The sequence below is a fragment of the Dama dama genome, chromosome 12, assembly GCF_033118175.1.
Source record: "Dama dama isolate Ldn47 chromosome 12, ASM3311817v1, whole genome shotgun sequence".
NCBI classification, from domain to species: domain Eukaryota; kingdom Metazoa; phylum Chordata; class Mammalia; order Artiodactyla; family Cervidae; genus Dama; species Dama dama.
The window spans coordinates 12,839,411-12,854,167 of NC_083692.1; the positions used below are offsets into that span (position 1 = coordinate 12,839,411).

The 14,757-nt window shown below is 38.7% G+C and overlaps 1 protein-coding gene across 6 annotated transcripts in view; it reads right to left on the reverse strand.

The window, feature by feature from the left end:
• Positions 1–12,643: 12,643 nt before the first annotated feature.
• The window catches only part of NRXN3 (neurexin 3), a 1,693,692-nt gene continuing 1,691,578 nt past the window's right edge, over positions 12,644–14,757 (reverse strand). For 4 of the 6 annotated variants that reach the window (XM_061156511.1, XM_061156510.1, XM_061156512.1 and 1 more), the window contains one exon: positions 12,644–13,105. In XM_061156511.1, coding sequence (XP_061012494.1) covers positions 12,804–13,105 — 302 coding nt within the window. In that variant the 3' untranslated portion in view covers positions 12,644–12,803. Of the gene's footprint in view, positions 13,730–14,757 lie in introns of all 6 variants that reach the window. The other 2 variants (XM_061156509.1, XM_061156513.1) reach the window with 2 other exon arrangements.

Sequence of the window (14,757 nt, forward strand, 5' to 3'; positions counted from 1 at the left end):
GAGTTTAATTTTGTTAAAATATCTCTACTACCAAAAGCCATGTATAGATTCAATATAATCCCTATCAACATTCCTATATTATTTTTCATGAAAATAGAGAAAACAATCCTAAAATTCATACGGAACTACAAAGACCTTGAATAATCAAAGCAGTCTTGTGAGAAAAACAGACAAAACTGGAGGCATCATATTTTGACTTCAAACTATATCACATTGCAATGTAAAGTTATTGAATACAAAATTATAATAAAACAGTATGGCACTGGCATAAAAACAGACACATATACCAATGGGACAGATCTGAGAGCCCAGAAACAAACCCATATGTATACATTCAACTAGTATTTGACAAAGGAGTTAAGAGTACACAGTGGAGAAAGGACAGTCTCTTCAACAAATGGTTTTGGGAAAAATGGATATTCGAATGCAAAACAATGGATTTGGACCCCTAATTTATACCACTAAAAAAATTAACTTCAAATGGATTTCATAGCCAAAAACATCCCCAATACCAAGTTCTTTTTCTGACAATGGTTTTAGGGATGTTTTTTGGCTATAACACGTCAAGCATAAGCAACAAAAACAAAAGTAATGAAGAACTACCCAAGCTAAAAAAACTTCTTCCCAGCAAAAGAAAAATTCAACAAAATGAAAAGCCAGTCTACTGAATGGGAGAAAGTATTTGCAAATTATATGTCTTTTAAGGAGCTAATATTCAAAAATACATAAGCAATTCTTAATGCTTACAAGTCGGCACAAGAAAACAAATATGATTAAAAATCGGCAAAGAACATGAATAGACATTTTCCCAAAGAAGACATGCAAATAAGCATGTGAAAAGGCACTCAGTATCATTAGTTATAGGGAAATGAAATCAAAACACCAGGAGATACCACTTTATGCCTGTTAGAACGCAATTACCAGCAAGAGAACATGGAATGAGAATGTGCTGGTGAGAATGAGAAAAAATGGGAACCTTTGTGTTGGTTGGAACATAAACTGGTGCAACCACTGTGGAAAACAAGTGTGAGTGTGTGAGTGTGTGTGTGTGTGTGTGTGTGTGTGTGCATGCACGCACGCGTGTGCATTCACTTGATCGGTCATGTCCGACTCTCTGTGATCCTACGGACTGTAGCCCACCAGGCTCCAATGGTCATGGGATTTTCTAGGCAAGAATACTGGAGTGTGTTGCCATTTCCTCCTCCAGGGGATCTTCTTGACCCAGGAACTTAACTCATGCCACCTGTGACTCCTGCACTTCAGTGGAGGAGTGGACTCTTCCACTTCAGTGGACTCTTTATTGCAGTCATCCAGGAAGCCCAGAAAACAGTATGGGATTCCACAAAACATTAAAAACAGAACTACGGTATGACCCAGCTATCCCACTTCTGGGTAAATATCCAAAGGCAATGAAATCACTGCTTTAATGATATTTCAGATACCTATACCTGTACCTCCATGTTCATTACAGCATTATTCAAAATAGCCAAGCCATGGAAACATAAATGTTCTTAGACAAATGAATGGATAAAGAAATGTGATACACACAGGCGCACACAGAGGAATGTTATTCAGCCGTAAAAAGAAGAAACTCCTGCTATTGGCAACACATGGATGAAACTTGAGGGACTTTTATAAGTGAAATAAGTCAGGCAGAGAAAGACAATGCTGTATGATCTCACTTACATATATAATATGAAAAAGCAGATCTCAGAGAAGCAGGGAGCAGACTGGTGGTTGCCAGGGGTGGAGTGGCAGTGGGAAAGGAGAGATGTTCGTCAAAAGATACCAACTTGCAGTTCTATGATGATGATGTTCTGGAGCTCTAACAAACAACATGCTGACTCTATTTAACAATACTATACTGTATTCTTGAAACTTGATAAGAATGTAAATCTTAAATGTTACAAAGAATAAGCTATAAAATGTAAATCAAAATAAATGAAATGTATTTTAAGTACTTATTTAAGAGTAATAAAATGTAATGATATTCATTTAAGAATAAAATGCATTTTATTTATAAAATAAATAAAGTAAAATGTAAAAAAGTTACAAAAAATGTGAAGTGGTGACTATGTTAACTGAACTCATTGTGGTAATAGACACATGTGTATACAGTATACATACAATATGTACATGCATGAAACCAGCACTTTGCACACATTAAAGTTACACAGTATTATACACCAGCGATATCTCAGTATAGCTGGAAAAAAATAGGATTCATCAAAACAAAACATCGAAAAAGCTATTGCTCCAATGCATATATGTTATCAAATTGCAGCTTACATCTGCTAAGTAAGGAAGTCAAGAAAGGCCTGTCCAACTACCCAGACATGTGACTTCTGCTTTTACAATGTATGTTAGGGAAATCATGCTTATAATATAACTGGTCAAGAAAGTTTTAAGTTGAAAAGGGAAAAACACTACATAAAGATCATCACAAAACACCAGCACAGTGGTTAAAGCAGTTTACAATTTATTACAAGTATCTTTTTTTTTTTTTTCTTTTTTAAAAATGAAGTGCAGGCTGTGTGTGTGTGTGCTTACTTGTTGACATCTGACACTATTTCTGGAACGGAAAGGTGCGGTGGTTGGGAGACAGGGAAAGAGAGGATGGAGAGAATTATTTAGAGTCTCTAATATGGACCTACCTTCTGAGCAATTATAAACTGCAGGGATTTAGAAACATCTCAGCTGCTTCTGCTCTCCTCCTCTTGCCCACATTTCCCTCCTCATGTGGTTTATAAGGAACAACAATTCTAGTTTTCCCATTTCAAGTTGGATATTGCAACAGAGCTGCACTGCGCGCTGGGCGGTCCCACAGGTCTGTCTCTTGCTTCAGCGGTGTTTTAGACGAAACAGACCCAGGGACGCCCCTTGCCCAAGCTTTCATTCACCCTCCGACCTTTATTCCAGTCTCAAGGACGGAGGATGAGGTCACTGGATGGCATCACCGACTCAATGGAGATGAGTCTGAGTAAACTCCGAGAGTTGGTGATAGTCAGGGAGGCCTGGCGTGCTGCAGTCCACGCGGTCGCAGAGTCAGACACGCCTGAGCAACTGAACGGAACATGTGGACTCAGCCACTCAGCTATCCTTGGCCACTGGAACCAGCCAACACCATTTTTTGAGGTTAGCTCCTTATTACCCATCAGCCACCAGGTCTCAGATTCGTCAGAAGTGCTCCACCTAGGTGGAGGCTCTCGCCCATCCCCTAGCCAACACGCATCTGCAGCCTCTTACACCTACCTCTCTCTGCGCTTCTATTTCCACCTCGATGATGTGGTTCTGGAGGGTGTAGGCCACTTTTTCTGCTAACTGGCCGAGGAGAGCACGAGGGCTCCAAGAGCATTTCTTGAAAAGTGCAAAACCAGCGACATGACCTCACTCTCTCCCAAGACAAGCAGAAGGTGTCCCAAAATGAGCAGGATCAAACCCAGGACGCTGGGAAAGCCTTCATTTTCAGGGAGAAAAACCTGAACCAGGGCCGGGTGGGCCTGCATTGCCGGCCCGGGTTCTGTGTGCGGAGACGCACCTCCGTGGCATCCGGGAGAGCCGCCCCCAGGAGGAGCAGCTGAAATTCATCAAGAAGATGAAATTCACCAAGGAGATGGTGAGCACCTGACCAACCTCCGCAGGCCGGCTGGCCCCCAGGTGGGGTTGGGCGGGTACCTCTTCAAAAGGCTCAACCTCAAACACGACTGGGCTTCCCAGGTGGCTCAGTGGTAAAGAATCAGCCTGCAATGCAAGAGATAGGGGTTCAGTTTCTGGGTGGAGAAGATCCCCCGGAGAAGGAAATGACAACCCACTCCAGTCTTCTTGCCTGGAGAATGCCATGGCCAGATGGCCCAGGCAGGCTGTGGTCTATGGGGTTGCAAAAGAGTCAGACACGGCTTAGTGAACAACAACGGCAAGCACAAGTCGTAGCAGAAGCCCAGTGGCTTTTGAGGAGCCCCTGTGGTGTCAGAGCTTCTCCCCGAAGCTCCTCTCTGCAGTCCAGAGCCTTCTCCTAAGCCTTGGGCCAAATGGAAACAACAAAGCTCTCTTTGCAGGAAAAAAAATAAAAAAACCCCAACTCCAAACAAACAACCCTGATGCATGCACAGAAGCACAAATTCCTGGGTGATGTATTAACATCAAAAACTATACCACAATACTAAAGACATTTTAGTTTTTTCAGTTTTAATGTCACCCTTAATTTAAGCTGCTTTGTACTCCACTCCTCACCCTGCCTAATTGTCCTTCCTTGCAAACCTAGACCACTTTTTTGTTTGTTTAAGAAGAACAGTTATGTATGGTCTGCTAGATTCCCCTGACCCTCACAAAAAATAAAAATTAAAAATAAATAAACAAAATGGGCAAACTGCTAAGTACAGAGTAAAAACAGGAAAATGGTTTACTTGTTGAAACCTACTATTCTACTTTTCATTGTACTCCATGAAACCAAGAAGCAACAGTTTGTGGTGGTTCTAGCCATGTTTCCTAACACTTATTTTGAATTGGTGATGGAAAAGAAGATACTATTAAATGGTCTATGAATAACTTTCTCTTTCTCTTGTAATAGTTTTATGATAAAAATTCTAGGCCAAAACTTGCAGGTGAGTGAGAGCAGAGAAGAGAAAAATCACAATTTTCAACAGTGGAACAGTGATAACATTATAACTTGAGAATATACTTAATGAACTATCTCTTCTGTGTAGACTCATGCAAAATCAGTGTAGCTATAGCTATTGCAAATACATGAGTATAACCCTAGGGAAAAATGCTAGTAGCTTTGTGATCACATTTCTAGAGGTAAAACTGAGAATTTCTTAGCTTCCACAGGTGCAAATGAGTAGTATTCTCCCTTACCCATTCCCTTGAAAGAGAACATGGATTCTATTCCAATACGTCACATTTTACAAAAGATTAAGCAGCTGTATATAATCTATAGACTTTTTTATTCATTTCAAAAAGTGATTGAGCACAGTTGAATTGAAATAGTACAAGCTGAAAAAATCCTTTGAGTTTTCAAGCAATCTCATTAAATGGTGAAGAGTCTACTTAAGTTAATCTTGTCTTTCATGTTGTCATTGAATAAAGAACTGGAATCATGCCATTAATTGTCCATTGGAAAGAACGTTAGGTTTAGTTACTCTGAAACACATTGAACAAGAATAAGACTCAGGTCAAGAGATCCAACAATAAATATTCTTCTAAAGCTTCTTTTGTGCTTCTTAACATTGTGTGGTATTAAAAGATATTCTTTCATGAAGAGGTGGGCATAGATAAAACAATAACAAAATATTAGTAATTATTCAAATCAGATAATGAATAAATGGGGGGACTGTTACACTATTTGCTTTATTTTTTAAAATATTTGGAAACATTCAGAGTAAAAAGTCAAATTAAAAACAAAACCAAAATACACAGAGATCTATGGCATTGGAGATGAAGGTTTAGGTGACTGGGGTTTCATTTTGCTGATGAACCAGGTCCAGTTAATTACTACGTTTACCACTATTCATTGATCCATTGGAATGCAATTAATAAATTGATCTACTGGCTTAAAGTTAGGAAAAAGGTTCAAATTTATTTACTGGAAAAATTAATTTTACTTTAATTTGCGGTCTTATGCTTTATGTGCATGTATAGAAAGATTCAAATTCAGTTCAAGGTGATTAACTGAACAAATTTAGAATTTAAGATGATCATGAGCCTTTACGTGTACAACAGAGTGTTGCTGACTGTAGGTACAACGTTGAACAGCTGATCTCTAGAACACATTCACCTTAACCGAAATCTTATGCTTGTCGACTAATACTTTAAAGAGAGTAAATCTCATGTTAAGTGCTCCTACCACAATAAAATATTAAAAATACAAAATAATGCATATCACTAAATGGGTGAAAGTTTCTCTGAAGGCTTCTTGACTTGTGTTTAACTAACTGACCAGCTGTCACAGGAAACCCGAGGACTAGAAACCCAGGAGAGGAGTGAAAATCTTAGGATGTGAGCTTCTCTGGGTGTAATCCAAGCTGGATCTTTTAAGCAGAGAACTTCAGCGGTAGTATAGGGAAAGCTTTGCCGATGAGCAGGCAATTGAATTTTATATTTTCTTAGCAAAGGAAAGAATTTAGGAAATAGAGTGATTGCCTATCCTAAATATTTATGCAATTTCTGGTACTGGCTAGCCATGCAAGTAGCAGCTAACTTTGATCCTGCCTGAGTCAGGTAACAAGGCCAAATTGTAATAATGCTCAACTTCTGTTAAGGTTTATGATGTGTCAGGTATAGGCAAAGCATTTTTCCATGCATTATTTTTTTTAATCTTTCCTGACAAACCCATACAATAGGTAATATTATAATTTCCTTCTATAGGAATGAAAGCTGAGCCTTAGGTACACTAAGTAATTACCCAAAATCACAGCACCAGAATACACACCATGGCATTCTGATTCTAGAACCCAGGTACCAAACCACTGGAAAAGTTCATAGCCTCTTGACAGTCACACCATTCATTTAATACAACTCCAAATTTTGGTCTGGTTTCCCTTTAGCTGTTCCTGTCTTCTAGGGCCTCTCATACAACCTTAATGCTGCTTTCAAATCCTGGTCCCCATTCCTTTTACAATCCTATTCTGCTCTGTGGTTTACTTTCTCTTGGATTTATTTGCTGTTCTTTCTAGCACATGCACTCACATCAACAAGGCTAGAATTGCTTCTGAATTCCTGGACTCCTTTGACCCTTGAAAATGTTCACTTTACCAATTCCCAACACCATGCATATCTATGGTGGACTGAATTGTGTCTGCCACCCCTCAAATTAATACACTGAAGCCCTAACACCTAGTGTTACCATATACGAAGGTAGGATCTTTAGGAGCTAAATTGAAATGAGGTTCTAAAGGTGGGAACATGATCTGCTAAGACTATGGCCTTATACAAAGAGGAAGAGAGATTGGTTCAAAATGGCAGAGTAGAAGGACATGAACTCATCTCCTCCGCGAGAGCACCAAAATTGCAACTAGCTGTTTAACAATCATTGACAGGAGGACACTGGAAACCCACCAAAAAAAAAAAAAGATACCCCATGTCCAAAAACAAAGGAGAAGCCACAACAAGATGGTAGGAGGGGCACAATCAAAAAGAAGCGATCTCTTCTCTCTTTCTTGCACATGCTCAGAAGAACAGTCATATGGGGACAGAAAGAGAAGGTGGCCATCTGTAAGCCAGGAAGAGAGCCCTCACCAGAAAACAAACCCTACTGGATCTTGATCTGGGACTTCAGTCTGCAGAACTGTGGGAAATAAACTTATGTTGTTAAGCCACCTAGCCTATGGCATTTTGTTACAGCACCCTAAGTAGACAATACAACATCTTATTACCTCTTCCTTAGCTCCAAATGCTCTGGAAAAAAAAAAAAAAAAAAGTTGACATTGAATTATTTCTTTACAGCTACTGTTATGTAAGTGAAAGAGCTCTAAATTTGTAACTGCAAGACTGGATTTTAAGCCATGAAATAAAAAGAAATGTTGCAAAATATAAAGTATTACTATTGATGCCAGATGAAGTCAGCCAACCTCTTCCTGACACTTTCCATTAGCTGCCTTCTGGACAGACTACCAACAGACTTCTGCCTTGTGCCCACAGCCTCATTATTAGGCACATAACTTTGCCTTCAGCTTACCTAGCATATTGAGGCTTTGACTATAGCTGTCACAACTTCTGTCAGTTTCACTGCAATATGTCCCTGATTCCATCTCCTCCTTGATTGATATATCAGAAAAACAATTCACCCCCTCTCTGTTCATAGCAATACTTCTATCCAGAAACTTGATCACTCCAATAATCTTATATCTTCTTTGAGAGAGTATCAGTATTGCCAGTCTCTTCACTAAATCACTACCCCTTGACCTTGAGAACCATTCAAGACATTCTCCTCTCTCTCTCTTCCCGTCATTGACAAATTCTCAAAACCTTCAGAGCCATATCTTCCAATAGTGTAATTTATACAGTCTGTGACCAATCCAAATTATTGTTTTGACCCTACTGGCTCTTAGTTCAATATTTTTTTTTTTTGGAATGGCATGTAGCCCTGATCTCTGCCTATCAATTTTTTCAAAGGTTTACCTAATGCATCAGCTCCTCTATTAGAGCTTACCTTAAGTAATTTCTTCTGAACTCTCAAAGAACTTGGTTTGCACTATTTTGTTTGACAGCTTGTTTGAGCAACCCTTAGTAGATTATAAACTTATTAATGCTCTCAATTTAAGACATAGTAATCATTTAATAATGCTTAATGAATACATTAGTAATCAAACTGATCTCAAACAGCATCAGAATTTCAATTCAACTGGACAAAATAGAGGCTTTTAGAAAAAAATCCAACTTCAATTTGAATATTAGTGAATAGATCTATACAAGAGATAAAAAGGTTTAAATTTCTCATTTCCATTTTCTGCTTTCATTGAAACAAAACCAATAGTAGATTGACTAGCACACAGTGTTCAGTAAATGTTAGTTGAATTATCAAAAGAGTAAATGCTTAAAGTGGTTCTGAATAGTGACATTTAGAAAGTTTATGGACAGAAAGTTAATAGAGGATTTTGAAGGTGTGTCTGTGGCAATAAAAACTCTGTGATTTGGGGAGCTTAGAAGACTGTCCTTTGAAGCAAAAAATAGTTTACCATTTAAAACTATGGTGCTTCTACTGAAGGAGTTGATTGAAGTAAAGAGTTTTATAGGGGTATACACATTTCTGGTGGAAAACTCAAGGAGAGCTCAAAGAATCAATGTATCAGTGTGATTTCAACTGTAAGAGGAATAAAAACAATTATGATATTAGGTAATGACATAAAATGATTGTTCCAGGGCTCTCGTATATGAATCTTCTGTGGACTTTTAGGAAGAATTTTTTATTTTTTTTTCTAGGATAATAGCAAGTCATTAATAAGACAATTTAGCCATTGCTGTTTGAGGGCTATGGGCCAGCCACTGTGCTTATAACCAGGCACTTATATACAAGTGAGCTCATTTAATTATAGAACAATACTAAAAGGAAGGTGATATCATTCCAGTTTCATGCACACTTTACTCAAGGTTTGACAACTGATAAAGGACAGACCCAGGATTCACAGCCACGATTTATGAACTAAGCTTTTCTGATTCCAAAGCCCACGGCCAAAGTTAAAAACATTGGAAAGAGATGGTATAGTCTCAATACTTCCTCATGGAGACAATGAAAAGTACTTCTGTTCATGGACATTAACCAAAGTATCTGAGCAAATGCCACTTAGATCTTGATAACTCTACTATATTAACCATCATCTGGAAATTTCTCTGGCAAGTTTAACATTTTATTAAATCTATACTTCCTTTGCTTACCCCAACTTCTGGTCAAGTTGACTACTTTATGTAAATTATCAGAGACAGGAATAAAAACAGGAACTTTTCATAGTTGGATATCATTAAGCCTCATTATCTATTTCCTTGATAGTCAATAATATAACCATTCCACCAATGAAATCTAAAGGAACAGGGTTAATCATGTTTGTTTTTAATTCTAACTCCTTAAAAACTTGTAAACAAAATATGGCTATAGTTCAGGTATTTAGTTAGCCCATGTTTCTAGATCATGATAAAAAATGTAGAGTATCATGGATTATCCAATTGGCAAAGTAAGCATGTGCTTAAGGAACCAGCATATCAAGGACACCTGAGATATGACAAAGGTTCCAGCTGTAATGAATGTTACAGGATTTTGTAATCTGAAAATCTAGAAAGAAGCTGTTAAAATTTAAGCACTCACTTAAATTTTGATTTCGGATTTAGTATTTTTCTAAAAAAGTTCAATATGGCAGGAGGCTTGGAAAGAAGCCACCTAACACTTTCCAGTGCTTCTGGAAAACTGTTGAAAGTTACTTACAGCAAATACTTAAAAGTTACCAAACACTTTAAAAAATATAGTATCTAATAATTTTTTTCCAGAATTTTTTTCCAGAATTTTTTTCTGTAGTCTTACCTGTTCAGGAAAGTTTTTCCTTTCTAGTTACCTTATCTAAGTAATAATGTAATAACAATCATTATGTAAATAATAATAATCTAAATAATAATGCCTCATTTGACAGACAATAACTGCTTAGCCCACAAATATATCACTTTTGATAACTTTAAATAAGCAATTGTTTAAAGTAGCTGCTTGTAATATTTTATTTCACATGAACATGGTCCTAGCTTACTGAACTTCTAATATGATGCTCTTATTTAGCCCCAGTCCAAGATCTTTTAATAAATGTTTGGAAAATAAGAATGCATCATCATACGAGGATTGGGAAGAACATTTTATTGCTAAGCATATCCTTGAACAAAAATGCAAATATGAAATAAAAGAGAAAAGGAAAAAAAAAAGCAGTAACTTCACAACATCATAAAATAAATTCCTTAAGAGTTTGCTCATAAAACAACAGGAATATGATAGAAGCTCACATACAGAATGCACATGTTCCCATAAAATTGTCCAAATAGAAACTTACACTAAAAAGAATATAACAAATGTATTTTTACTCAAATTAAAAAAATGTAAAGAAAGCAGGAAATCAGTTCACAAGACCTCAAGACTCCAAGAACAGCAATCTTTTACAGACATCGAGATATAATCAACTTCATATAGGTTGGGCCATTTAGGTTATCTAAAACCGTGCTCTGATACCTCTTTATAATCCTGTCTTTTCCAATGATAACAAAATAATCCAAAACTCTTAACACATTGAAATATCAGATAATGAGGAACACCTCTTTCCATATACATTTAGTAAAGGCTACCATCATTGAGATTGCATTTTTTGCCCCACATCTTTAAGATATTTTCTCAAAGTCAAATATTCATGCAACTTACAAAGACCAGCAAGAGTAGATTTCTAAATCTAAACAGCTGATGGATTTTCATCTGTACAAAAGAAACTGTATATATCTGACCCTCCAGAGGACGCATTGCCTTTTTACGTAAACACTCATCTTGCTCTGTCTCTTGCTTTTGGGTTAGGCATGGCCACTGAACCAGTTTATTGTTTTACTGTACATCGTTTCCTCTTTTCAGAAAGAAAGAGAACTGGAACAGAAACCAAACAAACGGAAATAAACAAAGGAAAGAACAGTTCTCAAAGCAGTATGTACACAGGTGGCTAAGGAATTATACCAGCAAAAATGTAGTAAAATATGTAAACAAAATCTGAGAAGAGTTTTTTTTTTTTTAATTCTCCTTGACACAGTTAACTGTGACAAAACTAAAACTCACACTTTCTTCACATTTTAAGGTTTACTTTTTTGTTGTTATTTTCTTTGAAAACAACATTCTCATTCCACTTCAAGATTTTAACAGTTTTCCTGTTTCAGTCATCCCATCAAACATACCATGATAAATATATCTGTATATATATTTATTTATATATATTATACTATTAAATTCCATTTTTTTGTGTGTCACAGCAGCTTTATTCATTTGTTATTTATTTATCTTTAGAAAAGATGGGTGAAGGGAGACATGAGCAAATGGAAGGATAGTTATCTGTAAATGTCAGGCTGGAAAATTAAATCACTAGGAAAAACCTTATCATGTTGGGGGCGGGGGAAGAACTATGAGTTTTGCACTCTGTCATGCCGTGTTTGGCTTGTATGACCTTTTGTGGTTCTATCACAAGTTGAACTCCCCTATTGTCTGTTTTGATTCTTCAACAGACTTCTTGTATCGTCTTTTCTCTTATATTCGCATGCATTTCAATCAGTCACAGATCCGGCCCACCCCCGGCCCCCTTTCCTAGGAAAGGCTCTGTTTTAATTTGTGGGGCTATCTCCTTTACCTCAATTTGGCTGGGCTCATGGACAGGAACAATATTGTTAAGTGAAGCCGATAGCTCTGAGAAAACCAGCCCTAACCACATCTGTTCAGGGTTTGGGTGGCAAATTCTGGAATTTGATCCTGAGGGACCAGCTTTTCCAATCAAAACTATCATCCATCCCATGATTTTGCTATGTGTTCAGCAAAGCATCATATAGAAACAGACAACAGATTCTAGAAACACCACAACCTGATATGTAGAGTGAACACCATGGTAGCTTTTGAGTTCATATGGCAATAGTCTCTCTTACTTTCGTTTTCTGAGATTTTTTTTTTCTTCAACTTATGTCCAATTATTTTCAAAAAATAATCAAATACCCAAAAGCCATTTTTTTCCCCTCAGATCTTGAAAAGTTACACGCACACTGGCCAGAACCAGATAAGGGTGGGTTTTTGTTGTTTTTTTTTTAACTTTTTTTTCTTGTTTTTGTTTTTTACATAATTAAACAAACAAACCCAAAAAAAAAAAAAAAAACAAAACATCATTACAGTCAAGCTTCACAAACATTATTACAGACTCACTTGGAGTTATGGAACAAGTAAGCCATGAAGTCTTCTACCTTGGGTGAAATGTCCTCAAGAGAAGGAAGCTTCCAAGTCTGCGAAAAGTTGGGGGGCCGAGGAGGGGGTGGGGGAAGCCACCTGCTCGCTCCAGCGTGCAAAAGTGTGAGCTGGCTGACACAGCAGGGCAGAAAGAACTTTCTGTCTCCGAGCGGCGACTGCGTCAAAGCAGCCTGTGGCTTGCGCCTTTGTCAGTTAGGTGCATCTTGGTGTTGTGTTCACGGGGTCCCGGTCCATACCGCCCCGTCTCCTAGGACAGTCCGGACCCCTGCGGATGCTCAGGTCGCCGAGGACACGCGCGTCTGTGGGCAGAGGGACGGCCCGGGCTCAGCTGCGCGCGCCGGCGGCGGCGGCGGCGTGGCGCCTACACGTAGTACTCCTTGTCCTTGTTTTTCTGTTTCTTGTGGCCGCCCTTCGAGCTCGGGGGCTTCTCCTTGAGCAGCGTGCCGTTGCTCTGCGCCGAGTTGCTGATGTAGTTCCGCGTCTCGTCCACCTGGTAGGAGCCCTCGTCCCTGTTCCTGTATTTGTACATGGCGTACAGGAGGATCAAGATGCAGAGGGCGGCTGCAGCCACAATGCCGACGACCATCCCTGTTGTGCTGCTGGACTCGCGGATCACCTCTGAGGCCCCCGGGACCCGTCTGACTCCCGGCTCCGTGGGGTTTGCTGTGGGCACATTACGGAACATGGGGGAAGTAATTAGTGGGCTCTTCAGTTTGGTGCTGTCTAGCTCATAGGCAGTGGGCAACGGAAGCAAGACTAGATCAGGCTGGGGTTTGAGCTCACGGTTATTCATTTTGCCAGCTGGCAATTTGGGCACCATCCCAGACGAGGAGGAAGCTGTGAAGCGGATCAGCTCAGGGGACAAAGATGTGGTAGTAGTCCTACTAGTTTCGGAGGCTTTGTTAGGTCTAAAGTCCTTGGATTCCCACTTGGGCGCATGTGCTTTGTAGCCACCTTCGAAGATTGAAGTGGAAAGACTCTTATCTGTTACCAAGGAGAAGGTGGTGTAAAAATCTTCATCATCAGTAGGGGGCAGGTTAGAGTCAAAGGTTTCCCCTGAGCCATACCCAGATATCACCAAGCCATCATCATCACAACCATCGCTGCCTTGGTCCGACAAGCAAGGTAACCCCGCCTCAGAGGTCAGAGACAGGGAATCTTTGGTGGTCTCAATAATGGTGAGGAGGGGGCGGAAGGTAGGGGGGAGTGTAATGGAAGGTGCACGAGTAGCAATAGGAGGGGTAGCTAAAGGGTCTTCTACAAGAAGAGGGATAACTAATTCACCTCCTGGGATGGAAAAGAAAAAAGAGAAACAGAATTAGTACATTTGTAGAAAAACAAGTCACAGCCATGCTCAGTGAATGCAGTCCATAGGTCACATCTCAGAAATGATAATGAGAGCCTTGGATGCACATCCAGACCCTCTCTACTTGCAGCCTAATTGTTCTAGGCTGATTTAGAGCCCATGGTATGCCTCTTGCCACCAAAACCTGAAAGTCACAGAGTGAGGGCTTAGATGTTTAAAGATACTCTCAAGTAATTATTTAGATAGAATTCAAACAGGCTTTTTTTTCCAGGATCTGCTTATGGGATGATGACATTTAACTACACCATTGCAGATACTCACCATCAATTGTGCGTGTGTGTGTGTGTACATGAACACATGCATGTGATTAATCTGTGAGCATTTCTTTATTTTCTTCTTGGGTTTCTACTTATTTGCTCCCATTAGGATGAGAATGACAGATTTCCCATGTCTCTGAGATCAAGATCAAGGAAAACAAAAGAGCTCATCTTCAGTATTTTATAAGTTACTACTTTTTATTTCACAGTTATCAAGTGTAGTCTTTGTTTACTATAAGCTAAGCAAGAGGAACTTACAGAGGTTGAAAATGTTCATACAACAGGCCCATTTTGACTATGCTGTTCCTGAAATTCCTCTGACTATAAAACAACAACTTGCTTTGTAGTGGTCTAATGTTATATTCATACATTGCTTTTATGTTATATGCAATATATGCTGAGCAGACACTAGATTTTAAAAATACGCAGCCTATATATCCATGACTGAATGGAAACTTACTTTTAGATCCCGAAATGTAGAGAGAGCAAAGTGAATTTTTAAGATCAGTGATTCTTATTTAGAGTGGTAGATATTTATCAGTTTACCCACAGACCCTCCTTACTGCCTTTATACTAGGGTCTATTTATAGTGTTATTTTCAAATGGAGGAAGAATCTCAGGAAGTCACAGTTCATGTCTTCTGTTAAATTTATTTAAAAAATTATTCTAACTATTGTTTTTAAAAATCTTCT